Here is a 23743-nt window from a genome sequence, read left to right as displayed (position 1 = left end):
GTCGGGAACAACGAAAATATTTGTAAAGGCGTAATCTCTATTAAGTGCATGTCACTTATAAATGATTTTACTTTTGAAACCAATGTATTTATCATGAAGCGCTTGGTAAACAACTTGCCGTATTCTACATTTACTAAGCCCGACTGGTCGACCCTTAATCAAATAACCCTAGCTGAACCCGCATTTTATAAAAGTCGGCCGGTCGATATCCTATTTGGCGCTGATGTCTACTCTCTTTTACTATTAGATGGCATCTGCCGACCCCAAGGTACCCTACCTATGGCTCAGCAAACGCAGCTGGGCTGGATCTTGAGCGGTAGCTGCAAAACCTTTCAATGCAACGTCATCCTAAATAATATCTCCGAGATCCATCGTCCATCCATCCAAATCGAGGATATTCAAGACCCTTCATCGATATCTGAAGAACACCAAAAATGCATCAACGATATCAAATCTTCAACCTCAGGGTGCGAGGATGGCAGCTACATCGTAAAATTACCCTTAAAAGATAATTTCCAGGAAAACTTAGGTGAATCGAAAACAAAGGTTATAGCACAATTCTTTCAAATTGAAAATAAATTAATTATAAATCCTAACGTAGTTCATGATTATAAATTGTTTATGTCTGAGTATATTGAACTCGGACATATGACCCCCGTCGCGGCTAACGCTGACATAACTCCAGGTTGCTACCTATCACACCATTGTGTACTTCACGATAACTCACAAAGCACAAAACTTAGAGTAGTTTTTAATACATCGGCAGCTACAACACCTGGATTATGCCTCAAAGATCTCATGCATAGAGGGCCGAATCTCCAACAAGATCTCCTTAGCCTTATACTAAAATGGCGGCAATTTAAATATGCTTTAACCAGCGATGTTGAAAAAATGTTTCGTAATATATGGCTACATCCTGACCATCAGAACTTTCAGAAAATTATATTATGGAGAAGTCACCGATCTCAACCTCTACAGAAATACCAACAAGCGACTGTAACCTATAGGGCTAAGGCGGCACTTTTTCGCGCTATGATGACGCATAAGCAACTCTCTTCGGATGAACGGCCTAATTATAAGAGAATGTTCAGGTAATTGAGCTGCTACTAAACCGTAGTTTAGTAGCAGCTCAATTACCTGAACATTCTCTTTGGTGGGAAGGACCCAGCTGGCTACCTTCATTTGATCCCGAAAATTATCCTGTCGATGTATCCTATGACACGACGGAAGATCTCAGAAAAAAGGAGTTAGTAAACATCGCCACTACTGATACTTCTATAATTAAACAATTATTAAATAAATTTAGTAATCTGAGAACAGTTATACGAGCCTACGGTTATAAGTTCATTGACATATATTTACACCGAAAGAGTAACGTAAGTTACCTTACATCGCAAGATCTCAAGCGCGCAACAAATATGTTAATAAAACAAGTGCAACAGTACTCCTGTTGCTCTTCTAAGGAAACCTCACATCTTCAGAACGGCGAATCTCTAAAATATAATAAAGGCCAGATCTCAAATCTTAATCCTATTTTTGACGCCGACGGAATATTACGTGTCGGTGTACGGCTGAAACATTCGCATTTGAATCCTGATATTAAACATCCCATCATCATCCCACATCAGTCAAAACTAGAAGATCTCATTATAGATGGCAAAAGAGCTACCAAGAAGCGGCTAAAAATGTGCGTCAAGTGTCGTAAAAACGAACCTATACTGAAAAATCAGCTGATGGGAGACTTACCTCCATCCCGAATAAATCCCAGTCGACCGGACAAGGAACTAAAAGAGGAAAAATCAAGTGAAAAGAAGTCTAATCGTATATCATTTTCTAAAATAGCTTTATCTCTAACACTATTTTTGATGTCCTTAATAACCTCAGCTCAAGCATCCTATAATTTTACCCCAGTCAATAATAGCATTTATTTTGACAAAATCTCCAATATGCACATAATTCGAGACGACTGGCGACTAATTGTCTATTTATTTTTTATTAATATGTCTATTTATTTATTATTAATAATTATGATATTTATCCCTATAAAGAAGGTATGTCGGCACTTCAAAAATACATTAATTACCTCGAGACAATATGTATAGAAATAAAGCATAAGACACCGTGCGAAGATATCACATTACAACTCGGGCACGAGCTCGAAGAATTAAAACATTATATTTCTATACATATTGTTTAAAAGAATGGAGAGTACTATGAGAGCACATCACAAATCTATTAATCAGAAGATAAATGAAGTCAGAATGGCTTATGTAAATCTACATCTCTACGTTCAAAATATGAGTTTTGTTACAGACTTTTTGACGTCCTCAGTAACTGCTACAAATCTTATGTTTAGTCTTAGAAAAATACAGGACTCGAATTATATCCGAGTTTGCCGCTATTAATTTGAAAAAGGATTCATATGTAACAATCTCCGAGAACGATCTTCAATCCTGCATACGGCGAAATCCAGAAATGATCCTATGCCATATCAGAAATCCTATTTATCACCTGAAGGATGATCACAACCTCTGCGAGACCATCCCTAATACAAGAACATGTAAAACTGTGAAAAATCCTTGTAAAAATGTTTGGAAGGAATTAAAATCAATCAACAGATATTTTTATTTTTGCTGCAACGAATGCAATCTTAAAATTCTTTGTGCAAACCAAGGTGTGGCAACAAAATTAACGAACGCAGGTCTTTTGAATATCGGGGAAGACTGCATGATAAAAGCAGAAGACTTTTTGATCAATCCTACCAAACTTTTATCTAGCACTATGATGACTGGCGCCAGGATAGACGCGCCCGAAATTCCTTCCATAAATCACATGCTGAATATTTCTCTTACTGATTTGCCCGCTGAGATTGATCCCAATAACAACTCTAAAATCTTAAGACAGTTTGACTCTGTTGCTGAAAGTATTGATGCTCTAAAGAAGAGTGAACCGTTAATCGCACGCACAGCCAAAACCACTGGACGGATCGAGCTGAAATTTGGTATTCAGGTAGATGTTATGATGCAGGCATGCGCTAAGAAAGGATTTTGATCTATTATACCCCTAAGGGGTCAAAATAGGGGATGAAATTTTGTATGAAACTTTGACAATTTTAAGCCGATCGGGCTGAGACTTTGCATGCATAAATCTAATATGACGTAAGCATACCAAGTAAACATTTCAATAAAGTCCACCCCTAAGGGGATAAAATAGGGGATGAAAGATTGTATATAATAATACTTCTTAACGCGAGCGAAGCCGCGGGCAAAAGCTAGTATACTGTAACAGATATTGTAATGTTAATGCATCCTTATTTCTTGTTCTATATGAGCAAGAAATAAGGATGCATTAACATTACAATACCAAAATATTAGAATAAGGGTACTGAAATCACCCGCGTGTATAAGCCGCCTAAGATGATATTCATAAAGTAAAAATACAACAAAATAACAAAGCAGATTCTGGAATATTCCGCGACGCATTTTCTCAAGCCAATATCTTGGATAAACGCGTCCCTCGGTGGAAATTGATGCTGAAATAAAATATACCCTATGCTCCATTTTATACACAAACTAAAGTACTTTCAGTCTTATGTTTCGTTATTTCGAGAGTTTTTTTACAGCGTTCAAAAGTGAGCCTTAAAATAGAAGCGATATAATTTAAAATAAGATAACACTTTTATGAATGGACATGCGAATAAAATGAAATAGAGAGTAAAAATTTTAGTAGTCTCTTCGCGTTCGTCGTGCATCATTTGTACTGATGTCTTGGTTACTTCTACGTCGTTTTAGGAAAAGTTTGATATTTACGATTCACAGCAAACTTTACGCTATCTACTCAGCGAATATCATATAAAAATACATGTCGGGGACGGTACAGCTATTGCAAAGCATTTTTAACAACTTTTGTAATTATAATTCGCATACCTCTAGTCGTACGCACACAAGCACCGTGCCCAAGGACGCCACACCACAACGGTGTGAAAAAAACGGAGAAAACAATTTGAAAAGGCTTATTTCACGAACTGCTAAAGCAATTTTTATATTATTTGGCACAGTTATAGAATAGACCACGTGGAGGGACGTAGGTTATATTTTTTGAGGAAAATGTACGGATTCCGCGAAATTTATAATAAACGCCGGCGGAGCCACGCTTAACGTTTAGTACTACACTAGATGTTTGACCGAGCTTTGCTCGGTATTCAATAAAACACGAATAAAATTACATTTTTTAAAAATGATTCCTAGCTAGATCGATTTATCGCCCCTGAAACCCCCTATCTACTATTAAAATCGTTGGAGCCGATTCCGAGATTCCAAATATATATACAACAATTGCTCGTTTAAAGATATAAGATACTAGGGTCGTTTGACATGTTATCGACCTGACATACTTCTGAGTGCCTTGCAAGCGTACTGTTGCTCTTCTCGACTCGAAAAGATAAGATTTAGAGGGAAGACAGCCCTCGTATGCTGTAGTACAAGAAGTTCCGCTCCGCACTGTTAATTATGTATTACACAGAAACCGTACATTTTCCCGAAAAACAAAGTAGCCTATGTCCCTCCAGGTTATATATGTGCCAAATAACAAAAAAAATACTTCAGCAGTTTGTGAGATAAGCTCTTTCAAATAATTTTCCCCGTTTTTCCACATTTTCCTCTGTTACTTTGTCCTTGGTGGCAACTTTATATTTGTTAAAAATTAACCCAGAGATCAAATTTAAACTGAATTACATTATACGGAAAAAACGAAAGTTTCGAAGCACGTATCAATTGTTAAATGCGGGCAGAGTTTGTGAAGTTACATTAAATAATGTCTACCTAGTTGCTACTGCAGTTATTATGAAGTTCATACAAGCTTTCTGAACTTGATCAAGTTTTGATATTCTATAAAACTTGTTAATTAAATAAAAGTTAGATTTTGCTGCGAACAGAATCTATTAAATGAGAACCGTACCTCAATAAAAATATCCATCACCTGACTCCATGCAATATTTCAAAAAAATTATAACGGTTTAAACGTGAAGGACAGAAAGATAAATTCTTTTATTTTCACATTCACAATGTTATTATAGGTTTAAAACTATACAATAATCGTAAAACGCAAGGAAAACACATTATACGGTAGATAAAACGAACATGTATTTTTAAAATTCACTGTTAAAATAAAATGAAATACTCCAAAGCTTAACTCGAAATGTCTCGTCTTATGATTTTAAGATAAATGATCCAAACCTTTTTTTCTGTAAACGCGAAACTGTTCATTGTAAAAACATTAATCTACATAATCTGAGCCCAATCTGGCTTTACAAAATGAATTTTGTGCGTTCCACAGCCTGTAGATTTATAATTTCAATGTCTTGAATATTAAAAGTTAATTACGTTGCTTTTGGCGAATTGTGATTATCACTTGGAGCGACTGCGGGTTCGAAATCGGAATACATGTTTTAACATTTTAATGATTAATGGAAGATAATAATCGGTTACAAACTCGAAACATCGAATACAAAATAATCAAAGCGCACGGAGTGCGCGGCCAAGTTCCAGCAGGCCGCGCGCATGCCATGCACTATTTACACGAACCGTTTCGACGCACTTTTGAACCCCCTGTAGCTCAGTGCCTATTGCGAGTGCAAAGATAAAATTATACCTACGTAATTATGTGCTAGTACTTAAGCAATATACCAAATTAAATAGATATAGCTTTGGTAGATCCTGAAATATCTCCCTGTGAAAATAGCTAATTTTGGCACTCACTCACTGACCGATAATCAAAACCTCTAGGCCACTTCCAATTGTCCTAGCGTTATGAAATTTGGCACACAGGTCGTGTGTTATATGTATATTAACAAAAAATTGAGAAATTTAAGAAATCGGTCAAGCGTGAGTCGGTTCATCTACGAACTTTAGATACTACTTCAAATTTTCCTAACATCATGAAATTTGACACTCAGGTCGTGTGTTATAAATTATAATATTATGTAGATTAATAAAAAAATTAAGAAGAAATCGGTCAAGCGCGAGTCGGTTCCTCTACGAACTATAGGTAAAAATTCTTATACGCCAGTGATACAATGAGAATACGATGAGGAGGGTGGGAGGATTGGTTTAAAATATTGTCATCATATATATCATCATCATGTCATCGTATAGGTTATAGCTTATTAATCCTTCGATTGCGGATTCTTGGAAATCTATTGTTTACGCGGTCGAATTCGACTGCTTGGGAGTTGATATAGGTTAAATAAATATTGTTTACTTGTAAATTTCGTTTCTATTGATAGTTTAAAAAATACAACTAGCTCCATAATATATCGAGGGTATTGTTTGAGTCGAGTGTGGCACAAAAAGAAAAAAATAGGTATAATTTCTTAAAAAAAAGTATTGAAATCCCACCAAAAACATACCTGTTAAAATAGGGCCAAGTTCCTATCGGCAAATTTTTGGTCTAAAAAAGAGTTGAAATCCAATCCAATGCCAAGTTTAGATGCACTTCATCGATCGTTATCATTTTCATCAACAGCCTGATCCATAATACTTCAAAATTTGAACTTGGCAGGATTTCGTGCTATACGTAACTCTTGATTAATTCATAATTGTATAATTAGATAATAATATATTTAAATTAACCTGCCAAGTTCAAATTAGAAGTATTATGGATCAGGCGAAATCAAAAAAAAAAATAAAGATTTTGCTATATTAATATAATTATACTAATATTATAAATGCGAAAGTGTGTCTGTCTGTCTGTAACCTCTTCACACTCGAACCGCTGAACCGATTTTGCTGAAATTTGGCATGGAGATACTTTGAGGTCCCGAGAAAGGACATAGGATAGTTTTTATCCCGGAAAAATGTACGGTTCCCGCGCGATAAACTAATTTTGGCGCAATGGAGTTGCGGACGTCATCTAGTTATCTATACTTTTTATTTAGTCTGACGCTAAGCTGATATCACGTATTACCTGCTCCCGTTACGTAGTAACCTAGCAGTAACAAACATCGTTATTTCAGTTAATTTATACGAGATCTCAATACGATAGGACTATCGCATTTGTCAGGACTCTGACTGGAATACATTATGCGGATGCGGGACTAAATCGGAAAACTGATCGATACTTGACCACACGTTAAATATTGGTTAACCAGAGATATATCACAGCTAAGTAAGGATTTCCGGTACTGTCGAAGTAGGTATATATTATAATAATAAGCAAAGACAACTAATATTAGAATTTATACAACACATAATATAATCAATATGATCGAAGTAAATTAACGAATAAATAGCTATGAAAATGGAGAAAATCTATACATACTCGTATTATAAAACAAAGTCGCTTTTTTCCATCATGTCCCTTTGTTCCCTTTGTTCTCTTTAAAACTACGCAACGGATTTTGATGATTCTTTCAGTAGTAGATAGCTCATTTATCGAGGAAGGTTATAGGCTACATTTTATCACGCTAAGACTAATAGAAGCAAAGAAATAGAGGAAAATGTGGAAAAAACGGGGAAAGTTATTTGAAAGGGCTTACTTCAACGCGCTAATCTCAGGAACTACTGGTCCGATTTGAAAAATTATTTCAGTGTTAGATAGCCCATTTATTGAGGAAAGCTATAGGCTATATTTTATCACGCTAAGACTAATAGGAAAATGTGGAAAAAACGGGGGAAATTATTTGAAAGGGCTTATCTCGCGAACTACTGGAGCAATTTTTATGTTATTTGACACAGATAAGAAGTAGACCACGTGAAGGATCATAGGCTATTGATTTTAATAATTTTTTCAGTGGCTAGATATTTTATACCCGTGCGACGCCGGGGCGGGTCGCTAGTGATATAATATGTCATAACGTAGAGGTGCTAATCTCTACGAAAATTCGTAGAAGAGCTACGTGTTTTCGTAAAGATACTAAAGGACGATAGTAAGAAGCTGAATAAAGAATTTTATCTGTTTGTTTTACTTATATTATTGTTGTTGGCTAGTTGGCACATCATTTTATGTTCTTAAAGGGGCAAATAAACAATCGGGTTACCTAATTGAAAACTCACCCGCAGCATCAGGGTGATCACACACAGCAGTTATATAATTTTATTAAAATGTTATCTAACGTTATATAACTATATTTATAATTCTTAAATATAATATTATGTTACCCTACGGTATGGTCTTTAACTTTAACAAATCATTTTAAAACATTTCTATACTTCAACAGATACGTGATTGAGGTAAGTTTGTAGTACCTGTGTAATGTACACACTGCCACACCTCGTAATCCCACCCGACATGAAACTTCCGCAAACGTGCCGCTGTTGAGATAAATATTCTACGAAACTAGTACGGAATTCTTGTGTTCTCCTATTTCTATTTAACCGAACTACTTGTACTACTTGTGTCTCCTATTTATATTTAACGAAATGTGGAATCCAATACCTTTAGTTAATCTGCTGAATAGTTCTTCGGGGACTTTGAAAAGTGAAAAATTTGTGCCCTGGTTTTAAGATAGTCCATTTTTGACTTTAACCAAAGATTTGACATTTTGCATTGTAGTTAAAGTTACAGTTATAGCTAACAAATGTTTTTAACATGCTAATATTACTTCTAGAAGTTAATAGTTGAATGAGAAGGAAGATTTTGGCAAACTATTGACACTAAACGCTGATCATATAATTATTGACTAAAAATATAAAAAAAATGTTTGTAAAATGAGTGTTTACAGGTTGAATAATCAAAACGTTTTTAATTAACGAAATGAAAGTTTTGTTTGAACAACAAATTGGGCAAATTGATGATCCATTGTAGGTTAGTGAAAATATCGACATTTCCGATACGAAATTTAAATTGAATATTGTTTGATGTAACAAACAATTAGATTAAAATATTATATACTTTTTAAGTTTTAAAAAATAGTACCTGGATGACCGAGCTTTGCTCGGTATAGCAAACACTCGACTTCGTGTTACTTAATAACGCCATCTGCTGGTCGTAAAAACAATTAGTAGCTAGATTCCTAGCTAGATCCTGAAATTTCCTGAAAGTCGTTGGAGCCGATTCCGAGATTCCAATTATATATATATATATATGATGACCGAGCTTTGCTCGGTATAGCAAACACTCATTGACTTCGTGTTACTTAATAACGCCATCTGCTGGTCGTTAAAACAATTAGTTGCTAACAAAATAGTATTATTATTCGCCAATAGATGTCAGGAAGAGTCATATTTTTCAGTTTATCGATTATCGATAAAACACGAATAAAAAGACATTTTCTTCGTGAAAGTCCAAGGAAGCTTTTCACTGTGAATAAAAGTAGTTAAGTCCACGGGTCATCTAGTGTTTCATGAATAATAATATTAATTATGAATGAATTCTTGGTTAAACATTTCATTGTGATTAGTTATTCTCTATTACTATAGTATTGCTGTGTTGTTTCTTTGTTATTGTACTATCTCAACGCTTGCGTGGTCTAGTGGTTATAAGATCTAAGGAAGACCGAGTGCTTTTGTGCGCATTCATTGAGGTAAAATGAATCAAACCATTGTCACCAAAACTGTTGTGGAAGTTATTTATTCACTTCCTTTCGCTTTAAAATAGTCTCAAGTACTGATCAACAGTGATTATACATCATGATGGTAAGAATAACAGAGACGTTGACAGACGTTAGAGACTCATTTTGGCATTGTGTTGTGCAATGTGCATATTATGTAGGCGAGCACTACATAGACAAAACTAACTCTGTATAACATATTCTACAGAATTGTACAAATTCTTTTAGCTCACTATGCGAAGAAACACGCAGGACTATAAGTTTATTTACTTTATTATCTTTAATGTTTATATTTAACTTCATGTATTAAAACAAACGCCAAGCTCTTTGCAAGTAATTTTGATATAAATAATAATCATAAGCAACTTATTATTTCTTATCACACCCGCCAGGTATAACAAGTAAGTTTAAATAACCCCTCTACGTAAAAGTACAAAATATAGGAAAAATTGGAGGTAGTTTAACGGCTATGAGGGCACATATTACATACCTACCCCATGCATACCATGCCAAAATTATTACCTATCCCAAAGGCTTTGCCATATTCGGTTAAAAAACTAATACTTACATATTAAAAAAAAATTACCCACCATCAAAAACTAAATGAATACTAAGATAGAAAAGAAAAGTAACGAGTAACGACGCTAGCAAAATATGGATCCATAAAGCTCACTTTCAAAATTAATAAATACTAGTCATTAAAATATGATCTTGAGAAATAATGATAATCGTATTTCAAGAGGGAGAGATTTAAGAAAATGAAGGTGATAAACGACGGCCATTTGAAATATTCTCAAAGACAAACTTTAATTTTATCCCTGTTTCATTATTTCGGATGACCTATTTACATTATTTCAGTTATAAATACGATATCCGTTAAAATCTGGTTATAATGCTATGGTAGTATAAAACTTTTTGCGAGTATTTACATACACATTTTCAGGGCTCTTGCTACCATATGTGTAATGTGTGCAATGCACACGGGCGCCACGGCAAATTTCCATCTTTAGGGGGGCCTAAACTAAGGTCCAAAAATTTTGCCTAAAGGGGCGCCAAAATCCTTTTTTGCACACAGACGCCAGTAGCCCTTACGGGGGCCCAGCACTTTTTCCATAATCTATGTAAATAAAATTTATTAGTTTCGCTAAAACCCGATAACAGCTCAACCAGTTTAGCTAATTATAAAAAATTTGTAGAAGTTCAGGGAACGTTTTAAATATTATAGTCAGAGTTCCCTAGAACATTTTGTTTTGATTACTACTCGTATCAAGCTATTTTTTGTGAGTAGCTTGAGTAACTCACAAAAAATTTGCTTGACTATTAGGATTTCGGAGGAAAGCGATAAGAACGTTCGCCGTGTAATCTCATTATTCGTCATATTAAATTTTTATTATAATCGTTACTCACATTTTATCCACTAAACTATTATAATCAGCGTTTACTCACGCTATTTATATAAACTAAAGCCAATATAATAAAACTCATTATAATAATTAGTTTATAACGCCGCAACTGTATAAATCATTCCGTGATAAATCTATGTGAAATCCCGGGACTAGACTAGACTAGACAAAATAGCAATTAAATTTCAACTAAATCGCATCAGCTGCTTAAGCCGAAATTAAGTATTTAGGCTTAAGCCGCTTATATAACTGTATGAGCCAGTTAGACGGCAGGTATAGGTTACTTTAACTGTCAACTCTCAACAACTTTAGCCATAAAGCGATGTACGTTTGGCGTTATTCCTAATTTGGGGTGCACTCTTGCCAACAGCACGTCCAAATCCACTGTGATATAAATGCTGGGCCATTTCCAAACAGGATAGAGTAAATACGCTTGACATATCGGCCAATGGATACAGTTTTATATCTATAAAATTTCGCCCGTATTTCACAACCGAGTTTTTAGTACGATTATAAACTTTTGACGTCATATCCTTAGCAATAAAAGCGTCAATATGATTGGGTTTGATACAAAAATATTTGTATTATGTATACATATACCCCAGGTTAGTAATGAAATGACAACATTAGATTAGCTGACATTTTTTCTTACTTTTTAAAACTACGCAATGGACTTTGATGCTTTTTTAAATAATCAGAGTAATAATCTAATAATAAAATAAGATCTGTAGTATAACACTTACACAACATAGTACATTGCACAACATTGCAACGTTATATAGTATTACAGTACTCGAATAGAGCATCAAAAAAGTCAAATGATGAATTTTGACGAAAACGTCAAGACTTTCAACATCCCTAGAGCAAAGTTTTTGATGAGAGCAAGTTTTGTGAGTTTATTGGGTAATTTGTAACTGTCTGCTGGTCCAAGTAATTCCCAGTGGTGTATAGCATCGTATATCACTATGACGTACTATCGACACAATATAACTAAGTATACAGTAGACTATCGTTGTAGGCGACTGGCTAGAGTCTAGAGTATCTTCGGCTGTGGATATTCTTATTTTTTTTATTTTTGTACCATTTTGAAATCTTTACTTTTCTATGTCACATATTTTATGCTTATTGACATTTATATTTTTGTATCACAATTTACCGAGACTCGAGAGAATACAGTTGTCGATGCAGTTCATAATGTATCATAAAATTATTTGTTATTTTCATATTCATAATACGAGTACAATCCACCTCTCCCGTCGCTATCAATCGTCAAAATATATCGCTTGAATCCACCCTTTGGAATCTAAAGTTTAGACCTTATTTTCCTGTTCTGAGGTTTAGACAATTTAAAGTAGCAAAGCTATACAACATACGTCGTTTGCGCAGTTATGGGTCAGTTGACATTACAACGTGAAACGTCATTGCGATGGGATGCAATTTTAAATGACCCATCAAAAACTAAACTTTAATTACTATTTACTACGCAAGAAGAAACACATTCACTTGACTTGCTGCCTGCATTTCAGCCTGTCTGTTCAGATTTGAATGGGTTATTAAAAAAATTCAATGTGAATTGACTAATAATATTGTCTAGTATCTACGTAGGGTGCAAATTTTAAGCGGCTGAGTTACTTTACTTTGTTATATTTATACTGTGCTATCGATTCCAATTTTCATATTCGCCAAGGATATTGTCCTAAATAGGTTATTAAACAACAACAGACTTTATTTTCAATAGTTTGCTTATATTGTGAGGTTGCTATCCAAATATAAAAGTTATTGAGTTATGAAGAAAGAAAAAGAAAAGTAGTTTTTGTACACGCAAGTCTTTGTATAGTGAGTTGGAATACTAAGATTTCTTTGTTACAAAGAAACTTTGTTAGAGTGAAGAAAACTATTTACCGTGACTATGTGCGACCAAAAAAATCTCTGATCTTTATCCATAGAATTTTCTAGCAGCCTATTCAAAATAAATAAACAAAGATGTGTAATATTTCCATAAAATGGTAGTAAATATAAATAATTCAATCTAGGAAAAAGGCATAGAAAATGTTTATGCGCCTAAAAAAGTGGGAACCGTGTCGCTTAAACGGGATTTAGCGCAACGAAGTTGCGGCCACATTTAACCTTTCATAGAACCTCTTTACTTGAGATGCAACCTGTGACAGGCATTTCCATTTACGATCAGTGTAAAATATACATTGTACCTCCCCGGGTGCTAGATGATGTACATACATTCAGGGTCCATTCCCAGATGAGCACATGTTTTATAAATGCCCGTGAATAAACATGACCGAGCGATGCCATCGCTTTTTGGCAAAGTGGTGAAGGGAACGTGCAGGAACTGTGACAGTACATTTGGAGTTAATAATATCGTACCTACAAGCTTAAGATAACTTGTTGGCTTGCGAAGGTTGGATGTTTCATTACTTACTTTGCATCACCTCTACGACGGTAGCGAAACAACAAAACCAGACATACTTACTGATACGTAGAATTTGTTGGAGAGGGTCGATAGAGTTAGGCCGCGTACATTCAGAAGCTTGGCTCTACATTAAGTTTGCCCTGTGAAAAAGACAAGGGGCTAAAATGGTGACATTTAGCAATTCAGCAAATGAATTGTCAAAACTGTCAAACTGACAAATGTCAAATTAGTACGAATTACTAAATATGAATTGCAAGCAGACTTGCATTTTGCGAAATTAAAAGAATGAATCATAACATGATTCATAATATGATTCCTCAAAGCGACCATTTTAGCCCCACAGATGTCTTTTTCACAGGGCAAACCTTTTGTTGTCGTCGAGGTAACATTTTACCTGAAATGTTTTTGGTGGGATAAGTATTACTTTATATTGCTATAATGCTTTCTATTGCTATAATATAGTGATTTAACCGTTTAAGTACTAATTTAAATTGCTTAAACAGTTAAATCACTTTATTATATTAAATTATTACTTAAGGCCAACCCACACGTACCACAACCACACGACAACCACAACCACACCACGTGGTCGGGCATATATTTCGTATTGTAAATAAAGTGGACCATTCACACGTACCACAATTTGCAGTCGTTGTCAACCACTTGTCAGATAACTTGTCAGACGCAACCACGGCCGCCCACAATGCAACCACATCGCAACCACGTCGCAACCACATCGCAACCACAACGTTGCGTCGATGCAACGACAGTGCGCGCACACCGCCCGCCCTCTTCCCCCCTCCGTTTCATTGACTTTCGTACGTAACCACATCGCAACCACTGGCGACAACGCAACCACGTCGGCATTTTGTCGGTACTACAACGCAACCACAAAATGCGACACCATTCACACGTAAACTGCTCGACGACATTTTGTCGTTGCGATGTCGTGTGGTTGTGGTACGTGTGGGTTGGCACTTACTTTAAACATAAACATTATGGCAATAGAAAATAATACTTATCTAAAACACGTCAAAATAGAGATGCTTCTTCGATCACGACTCGAGCAAAAGTGTCTGATGTTACGTGGTATATATGACATTCTCTTTGGTGTCGGAAGTCGGAACACGTTAATAACAGTATTTTATAACGTGTCCCCACTCTTCGACCCGCCCACCGGTAGAGTTTATACAAAATAACATTTGGTGTCTAAACACACCATGCCGAAGTTCTACAGCGGAAGTTCGGCATGATTACGTCAGCAATGTCAAACGCATACAATAAAACGCGACGGAATTTCGGCATGGTGTATCGTCGATAAATTTTACAGATGACACACCATGCCGAAATACATTGCAGGCGGAATCATGCCGAACTTCCGCCGCGGAACTTCGGCATGGTGTGTTTCACAGATTTTAGATAAGGTGTGTTTAGACACTTAAGTGCATGTAGTATACATACTACATAAATATCGATGTATTCTCATTGTTTTAAAAGTATGTTAATAATATAAAAATTATAACTAATACATAAAAATGTAATACTTTTACAAGTGCAAAATTCGAATCACCAGTTTGCGACACCTTCGTTCTCGACAGAACCAAATAACTGTTCTAATAATGAAATTATTTATTTTCAGATCCATACAAGGCATCCTCAATAAAATGCAACGAGACGATCGTGCTGTCTCACTCGCACCCTCACGCGACGGTCTCCAGCCCGGGGTTTCCCCGCCCCTACCCGGACGACGCGGAGTGCGTGAGCGAGGTGAAGGCTCCGCCGGCGCACACCATCAGGATACACTTCGAGGAGCTGCTGACGGAGCACGAGCAGCAGTGAGTATTGTGAATAGAATAGAGACAGATTATCTGGCTGTCCCGCTCGGATGACGCGGTGCGTTGATCATCATTCATCGGAACAGCAACGGGCTTTGGCCCACCACACATTCCCACCACTATATATCCTGTGTCACCAGGATCGATACTTTCATATTATGATCTCAGGGAGCCCCAGGGGAAATGTTAAAGCTGTCTTGTGACCCGTAACAAAATTAATCAGAAGAAAATAAGAGGAGTAGAAAGAATTCCAGATTCTTATGCCGTGCCATTCCCGGACAATAAAAACAGCTTTATTTGAAAAAATACCCAATTCTTGTACTCGAATAATCACACTAATTGCGCGACACCTTTGTAAGTCGTGATAATTATACTATCAAACTATAATGCATTACATAAAACTATAAACTTTCCACAGTTCCGGTATCTAAGGTGATTTAAAAGAGCAATAAGAGTCGAGTAGTATTAGTAGAATTGTCTCAATACTTCTCAATATTACATTCTCAAATGTGGAATAGATTTGTCCTGAGACAGTTGGCAATATTGCAACATCTGTTAAACTCGAGCCTTTGTGCTCTGTGAATATTATGTGAGAATTTCTAAAGAAACATCAATAGTATTATTAAAACTCATGTGTAAAGTTTTTAATATTTTTAGTTTGTATAAATGTTACAATGTGGCACTCTGTAGGTTAAATAAAGGAAATAAAAAGTGTTTAAATTAGATGCTGCCTACAACTTGCTGTTTATATTTTTTCACAACAAAAGTTACTTATTCGTGAAAAGAACATAATTTTGCAGGACTCGAAGGAATTCCATACTTAAGTCTCCATTGATTCAGATATTTAAGCGTGTAGTCGTTACAGACTGACTGAAACACTTTCGTACCATTAAAACAATTGATTCGCACATTAATTTACGACATCCACCTAGCAGTAAAGTAGATCTTACTTCTTTACCGCGTCTTTACACTGCGCCGCAACGTTTTCATTATTCGTAGGCATCAACACAATAGGAAGGAAAGCTAACAAATCGCTTCTGGCACGCACAAAAATCATTACGGCGAAGTTATAATTATTACAAATACTTACATTACACCTTTTTTTTATGAAAATATGGGACAAACGAGCAAACGGGTCACCTGATGGAAAGCAACTTCCGTCGCCCATGGACACTCGCAGCATCAGAAGAGCTGCAGGTGCGTTGCCGCCCTTTTAGGAGGGAATAGGGTAATAGGGGAGGGTAGGGATGGGAAGTGAAGGGAATAGAGGAGGGTAGGGAAGGGAATAGAATAGGGGATTGGGCCTCCGGTAAACTCACTCACTCGGCGAAACACAGCGTATAAGCGCTGTTTCACACCGGTTTTCTGTGAGAACGTGGTATCTCTCCGGTCGAGCCGGCCCATTCGTGCCGAATCATGGCTCTTCCACGTATTCACAAAGAGGCATAATTGAATACGAGAATTTCCAACTCGTTTCCCAATGGAAGTTTGAACAAAATCCATCCAAGTTATTATAAAGTTCGCGGGTTGTATCAGATGTAACTCGCTAACTTTAATCAAAAGCCTAGTCTTTGTTATCACATCTTATTGTGAGATAAGTGTGTGCTGATCACGTTAGTTATTCGTGTTAAAAATAATGAATCATCAATGCAATGACGTTTATAGGATCTAAATATAAAAGCTATATAATTTTATTAAATAGCTTCTTTGTCTATCCCTATGTATGCTAAATGCTTTAAAAACAGATCGATATAACCGAAAGGATATAGCTAACAATAAAGCTACTTTTAACGCGAAAAAAACTAAATACAAAAATGCCAGCCACATTCAACCCATTATTTACTAAACAGAATGATACACAAAGACAAACTTGCTGCTAGGACTTAGGAGTGTCGGACTGCATGTACTAATTTTAATGATTTCTTTAAAAATGCATCGCATGTGATGTTGAAATGTGAATTCGGCTTCAGCCGAGATTACTCTAGCATGTAACAAGATCGCTATCCACAGCTGTTCGCCAAGTGTAGGCTTAGGTATTATGTTATTGCTTTAATTAATATAAGTAATGCCGCTGTCAGCGCTAAATTCACAGTCATTAAATATTTAATTTCGCGCCAATCCATTACATGTCATTTGCAAATTGCTCCACTCGAAGGAATCAAGAGAAATTGCTTATGTTCTGTATTTGTACATTGAGACAAGTGCTTAGGTAGTAATAAAAACTAGAAATCGCCCAATAGTCGAAATTCGACCTTTATTTCAACGACATTAGGACTACTACCTATATTTTGTAAAAAAATATTAACTTTATCATATTTTTTTCAACTCTCGTCTCTGGGACTCAGCTGATCTCAGACTAGCCGTGTAAGCATTGTCTAATAGTATCTAAGATTCTATAAAAAAACTATAATCCATTTTCAATTTATCACCTTGTTGTCAACAGACTTCAACCATAAATAAAAGACTATAATTCGTATGCATAGGCTTGTCAATCAAAAATCTGTCATTTTTCCTTGTGTGCGTGTTGTAGTGTGTGTAATGTTTCATTTGTTAAAAAATGTATGATTAAAGTATAATTTCAAAATAATATTAGCTCGATGCACTTCTTCACCATATAAACTATAACTGTGCAAAATTTCATTCACCTACGTTTCCCCATTTTTCGTCAAAAGGGATACAAAATGTTTGGCTCACGTATTAATATAGATGATCGGTACATTTTGTACTTCTTTTATGAATTAGGGTTGCCCGCAACTTCGTTTCACCGAAAAATGTTTACCGTGCGGGAACAGTAAGGTACATTTTTCTCTTAAAGTCTCAAAGTGAGACATTCAAAATTTGATTAAAATCAGTTAAGCTAGTTAACATGTAGAGGTGACAAACGGAAAATAGACACACTGTTGCCTTTATTACTACTTTACTTTAATACTACCATACTTAATGAGTATGAAAATAAATACTTTAATAATAGAGGTTTTTCAGATACCAACGTTATACAAACAAACTTATGTAACTAATTTTAAAATACAAATCAAAACATGTTAAATTCTTTACAAAATGTAATTTCGCCGTTTGTATGAAAACTTAACCGGCACATAAATTATTTAGCAGCTGTGGGATAATTGTGAATTTAAATAATTTCATAAGCACGCGAGTACATAGCTCACACTATGCAGGGTTATAGGCAAGAAGCCGCTAGGAAAACGTGCTACAAGTTCTGTTTTACTAAAACTGTACGTATTATTAAGTACTATAGATGACGCCCGCAAATCCGTTGCGTCAAAATTCGTTAATCGCGGGGGAAACGTAATGTTTTCCGGGATAAAAACTATCCTTTGTTATTTCCCGGGACTCTAAGCATCTCCATACCAAATGCAACAAAATCGGATCAGCAATTTAGGCGTGAAGGGAGGACAGATAGAACCCACTTTTAAATTATAATATTAGCACAGTATGGATATAAAATATTAAAACATGTGTTACAGTGTGCATAAAGGCGCGATTCCACCGCGCGGTGCACGGATTAATATTGTTTGACTAGTCAATCAATATCAATCCGTGCACCGCGTGGCCGCCGTGCACAGCGTGCGCCGCGGTGGAATCGCGCCTTAAATTTTGTGTGCATAGTTAACGTTCAATCGACGTTGCATTGTCATGTAAAGTTTATTTTCATTCGAAAATTAAACATTCATATTTCAACTCATTCGTGAAATACAATCGTTAAACTATAATTTATTGGTATTGCTTTTATATACCTTAAAATATTATTAATGCGCAAGTGCATTTGCGTATCTGTCTGGACTGATTTTAATTTACATTCAGTGACTACCGAGAATCATACAAATTTCTATGGTACAATCATAACAAACACATATTTGAAAAAATACAATGTTTTGAAGATTTTGCGGCCAACGCTTGGCCTATTATGTTAATACAAGCCGGCACCCCGATTCCCCGGGATGATATAAATATGAAATCCTGCAGGTTCCACATTATGCATACGTCTTTAGACAAGGTGGACACAAAACAAATCGCAAAACTCATACATTTACGAGCATAATAGATGCAGGACCCTTATTTTTATGTTACCTCCTTATATTATTATAATTATTGTATTTTCGGAACGGTACCTTAAGGACGACCATTTCTATCTTTAAATCAAATTATACTTCCATTCGTTTGATCAATTTAAATAAACTTGTGTTAACTTAATTAAATATAAGAAGCCTTACATAACATAATATTTTGCTATAGAGCCTATATTAGTAGGTTTGTAGGTTTCTTATTAAGGCTCTATAGGCTCATAGACATTAAAGCTTAATTTCTATTTTCAATATAATTTATAGGCTTTTAGACATTGTAGCCCAATTTCTATTTTCAACTTACATCTTAGATATATTTTTTCAAAAACTTTTTTTTTAGTATGACTTACTCAGAAAGTTTTAGTCGCTTTCGTCGCGGTCAAGCGTTCTGCGTTTGCATTCTGCGTTCAAGCGGTCAGTCATACAGGAGGAATTCTGACGCGGTCAGAACACCCTCTGTGTGAGTATCTCTATATTACGTAATACAACACAAAGAACGCAAATATGACCAATTAAACGCTTGACCGCGTGACCGCTCTCTGTCAAACACATTTGAAGATATAACTGGATGAAGTAAATAACTAACATTATTTTATAACTGTACTTTAAATATTAAGTGATGAAAATTTTTTTTTCCTTATAATTTGAAGTAACCTTGTAACTTACCTACTTTATCATTAACATTTTTTTTTTATTTCAAATCATTTTTCCGGTCTAAAGCAACAATTCATGCAAAGACGTAAATTTTCAAATCGTTAGTTACCCACTTCAAAAACTTACGTCTTCAGTTATGAGATTATGTAAAATTAATGAAGCCACTACAATTAAGTCCGTGTAACAAGATCATAAAGTGGACCGATGAAAATGTCCCAATTAATAATCATAGATTTCTTCAGAGCCTGTAGCCAAGACTTTTCCTTTATCGCTTCTTTAAAGAATATTCTATCAAAATGTATGGAATTAACATTAGACTTGTCGAACGCCAACATCATATTATTAACGAACGCATAAGTCAATTTTATACATTTTGATCGGCGATTCTATAACGGAGCCACAAAAAAAGTCTAGGCTAAATGGCCAGTTCTGTTTACATGACAATGAAAATACGAGCCCGAAATGATTTGGTTAATAGGCGAATCGTGACGACGAACTGTCTAAGGTAAATTAAACTCTATGCTCTGCACCATAAACGCAAAAATCGCAGAGCACCCGCATAAAACATAATAAATATTCAAATACACTCTGCAATTCATAAGAGAAAAGTGGAATTGTTGAAGTCGGCGATTGGATTTTGAATTGTATATCGTCTTCATAAGGTTCGTATTTGCATTTCCGTTGTATTAAGTGTTATTTCAATACAGCGTGTATCGGTAAACGCTAAGAATACATAATCTTGTAAAATTGCTGACTGATATTGTAGTTGGGCCAATAAGAAATCTATACAATTTGCGTCAGAGTGTTAAGAAATATTGCATTAGTTTCGACGGCAAAGTTAATCTTTTTTTTTTTATTTGACATAACGCCTCATATCCTAAGAGCCGACCGTTAAATTTAACGGTCGGCTCTTAGGATATGAGGCGTTATGTCAAATTAAAAAAAATAATAATAAAAAAAATGCAGAATTCTGCATGAATCGTTTTTTTCGATCAAATATATTTTAAAATAATCTTTAGAACGTATAGAATGGATTAATGTTGGGTTGCCTTGTTAAAAGTAGCCGCAAGTACCTCTAATTGAGCAAAATGAAAGCCCGTAATACAAACTTGCGTGTATTCAATAGAAAAGTAAGAGAAGGGACTAATATTGCTATACTGTGCCACAATATAGCAATATGACATATCCCTATAATATTGCTATACTGTGACAATACCAACAATACACATAAAAATAAAAACGCCTGTTAAATAAAAATAGCAATCTTGCGAGTTCTCGACGTCCTCAAATAATGCCAGGCATAATAATTGTGAGCCTGAACATTTGTCATATACAAAAGTGATGGCAACCCCAGTTTGCGGCTATCGTGCAACTGGCAACCATGGATATTCATGTACAAAATGCATAAAACTTTAATTTGGTATCAAAATTATTAAAAAAATCGATGCTTCAATTTTGATGAAAAACTATGTCTCAATCCTAGGTTGCGGCCGACTTAGAGCTGGCAACCATTTATACCTTATTTTCTCACGTCATTTTCTTTCAAATGATGTAAAATTTACTGAAAAAAAATATACATGCAAATTATGCATTTATCTCATGAACATTCAACTTAATTAGAGGTACTTGCGGCTACTTTTGACAAGGCAACCCAACATTAATCCATTCTATACGTTCTAAAGATTATTTTAAAATATATTTGATCGAAAAAAACGATTCCTTCAGGATTTTACGGTCGGATCCAATACTATCACTAATGCATAGTTTTTCAGACTTTGGGCTGGAGTTTATGTGTCTAAACACACCATGCCGAAGTTCTACGGCGGAAATTCCGCATGATTACGTCAGCAATGTCAAACGCAGACAATATAACGCGACGGAATTTCGGCATGGTGTGTCATAGGAAATTTAAAATACATTGCAGGCGGAATCAAGCCGAACTTCCACCGCGGAAATTCGGCACTGTATTCACTACCGTGTTAGCTAACGTCAAAACGTTAACTATAGTTTGTGCGTTCTAAGATGATATGGGTGACAGTTTTCATGTTCCTTGCTACGGGTTTTTTTTAACAAGAAAACAAAAAAATCAAAATGTTATAAATTATATTCCATCTACAAAAACAAATGTTTCCTATAATTGTAAATTAATAAAAATGAAAAGATGCTAAATGCTAACTTATTAATAAAAATTATAAATATTAACTGTGAAAAAGGAGTGTAGGGGTTGTCTCCTACAGATGCTGGATGCTGGATGATAGTGATGACGCTGATACTGATAGAGATGCTGATGCTGATAGAGATGCTAATGCTGATGATAGGTGTTAAATAATACGCTCTTGATGCTTGATAATGCTCTGCTATTGCTCTGCTGTTGCTCTGCTGTTGCTCTGCTGTTGCTCTGCTGTTGCTCTGCTGTTGCTCTGCTGTTGCTCTGCTGTTGCTCTGCTATATTTCGTCGTAAGTGCATAAATTTATACAACTTCAAACGTGCCGGTCAATGTCATACCGAGCCGTACAAGTTCACTGTACGTGCTAGTGAACCGTACATCTTGCCACTCTAAAAGAAAAGAAAAAATCTAAAAAATATAAATGTAAATTAAATTAAAAAATAAAGAAAACTAAACATTTAACAAATTAAGTAGTAAAAAGGAAAGATTTAGTCTATCCGGGGAAGTCTGGGGAACGTGACCGTCGATGTCGATGGCTGGTGACGAGCGCTGCTGCCGCCGGTGGGGGCGCGCTCCTCGTTCCGGCAGAGGCGCGCAGGCAGCGCGTAGGCGGGAGGCGCAGGCGCGGGACTGGCCTGCTCCTTGTCCCTGTTAGTCAGCAATTGGGTTTTGTGATGACGGCGTCTCCCGACTGCTTGATAGTCATAGATGTTCGCTTTCTTTGGACCAGGAATCTGTTGCTGTATGGTCCCGTACACTCCATCGTCTCTTTTTGTGCTAGGTATGGAGACCGATGTAATAATAAAGTTATTCAATGTTGATGTTGTAGGTAGCATAATTCCTTGCTGATGTTGCATTTTGATATTGATGTTGTTCGAGTTGTGACGTCCCAGCAACGTAAAGGTGTCTCCTTTCACAGTCGAGTCCTGACCTGGGACACTTATGCTGTTTGTGGTGTATTTTTCTTTACGTATGTGACCCAGTGACTCATTTTGATGAATAAACTGTTTGAGGCTATCTGATGACTCTTTGCTATTGTTCTTGATTTCCCAGTTCTTGGATACATTTTCTTCTTATTTTAATATTGCATATGAATAGTGACGTTTAGGTGTTTTGCTGGAATTTGGAGCGCCTGTTGTTGAGAGCGATGTACTCGATGTTGACCGCCACACGTCCACGTTCTGCGATGTTTGCAGTTTGCTGTTTGGGTACACGACTGACTCATGAATTTTCGTGTTATGCGGTCCATTGCACTGCTTGCAACGCCGCGTTGATATACATGGTCTATTATGATGCGTGTAGAGACAATTTATGCAGATATTATTTTTTTGCAAAATTTCTATTTGCTCTCTGCCTGATAGGTTAAAAAATGTTGTACACATGTAGAGATCGTGAAATGCTTTACATACAACACATGATTTTTGTCTGTATGTTACAAAGGCTTGATATTGTCCTTTCTGGGAATGTTCGTTTTGATATTGCGACCATGTCGAGTTTTTGTTATAATTTGACGATCTCGGTGCTTGATAAACTTGTTTTCTTGTGATGTTATTTTCCTTTTCCCTGTGCTGAATAGGCTCTAAGGCCGTAAACTTACTCTCGATAAATGTCATGAACTCTTCAAGTGTA

General features: G+C 35.9%; 1 protein-coding gene and 1 long non-coding RNA gene across 2 annotated transcripts in view; one reads left to right on the top strand and one right to left on the bottom strand.

Moving 5' to 3' along the window:
- LOC121738588 overlaps nt 1-23743 on the top strand; it is a 257205-nt gene that overhangs the window by 187549 nt on the left and 45913 nt on the right. The window contains exon 8 of the mRNA XM_042130748.1: nt 15015-15210. Within this exon, the coding sequence (XP_041986682.1) occupies nt 15015-15210 (196 nt within the window). The remainder of the gene's footprint in view (nt 1-15014; nt 15211-23743) is intronic.
- Nucleotides 953-22200, bottom strand: LOC121738603. The gene is made up of 3 exons (XR_006037309.1): nt 22150-22200; nt 9720-9729; nt 953-964 (listed from the first exon to the last, which is right to left on the bottom strand). It is a non-coding gene; the product is annotated as an uncharacterized LOC121738603 (long non-coding RNA).

This window comes from Aricia agestis, chromosome Z (assembly GCF_905147365.1).
Source record: "Aricia agestis chromosome Z, ilAriAges1.1, whole genome shotgun sequence".
Classification (NCBI taxonomy): domain Eukaryota; kingdom Metazoa; phylum Arthropoda; class Insecta; order Lepidoptera; family Lycaenidae; genus Aricia; species Aricia agestis.
The sequence above is the reverse complement of the archived record's forward strand: the minus strand, read 5'-3'. Positions and strand labels throughout refer to the sequence as shown.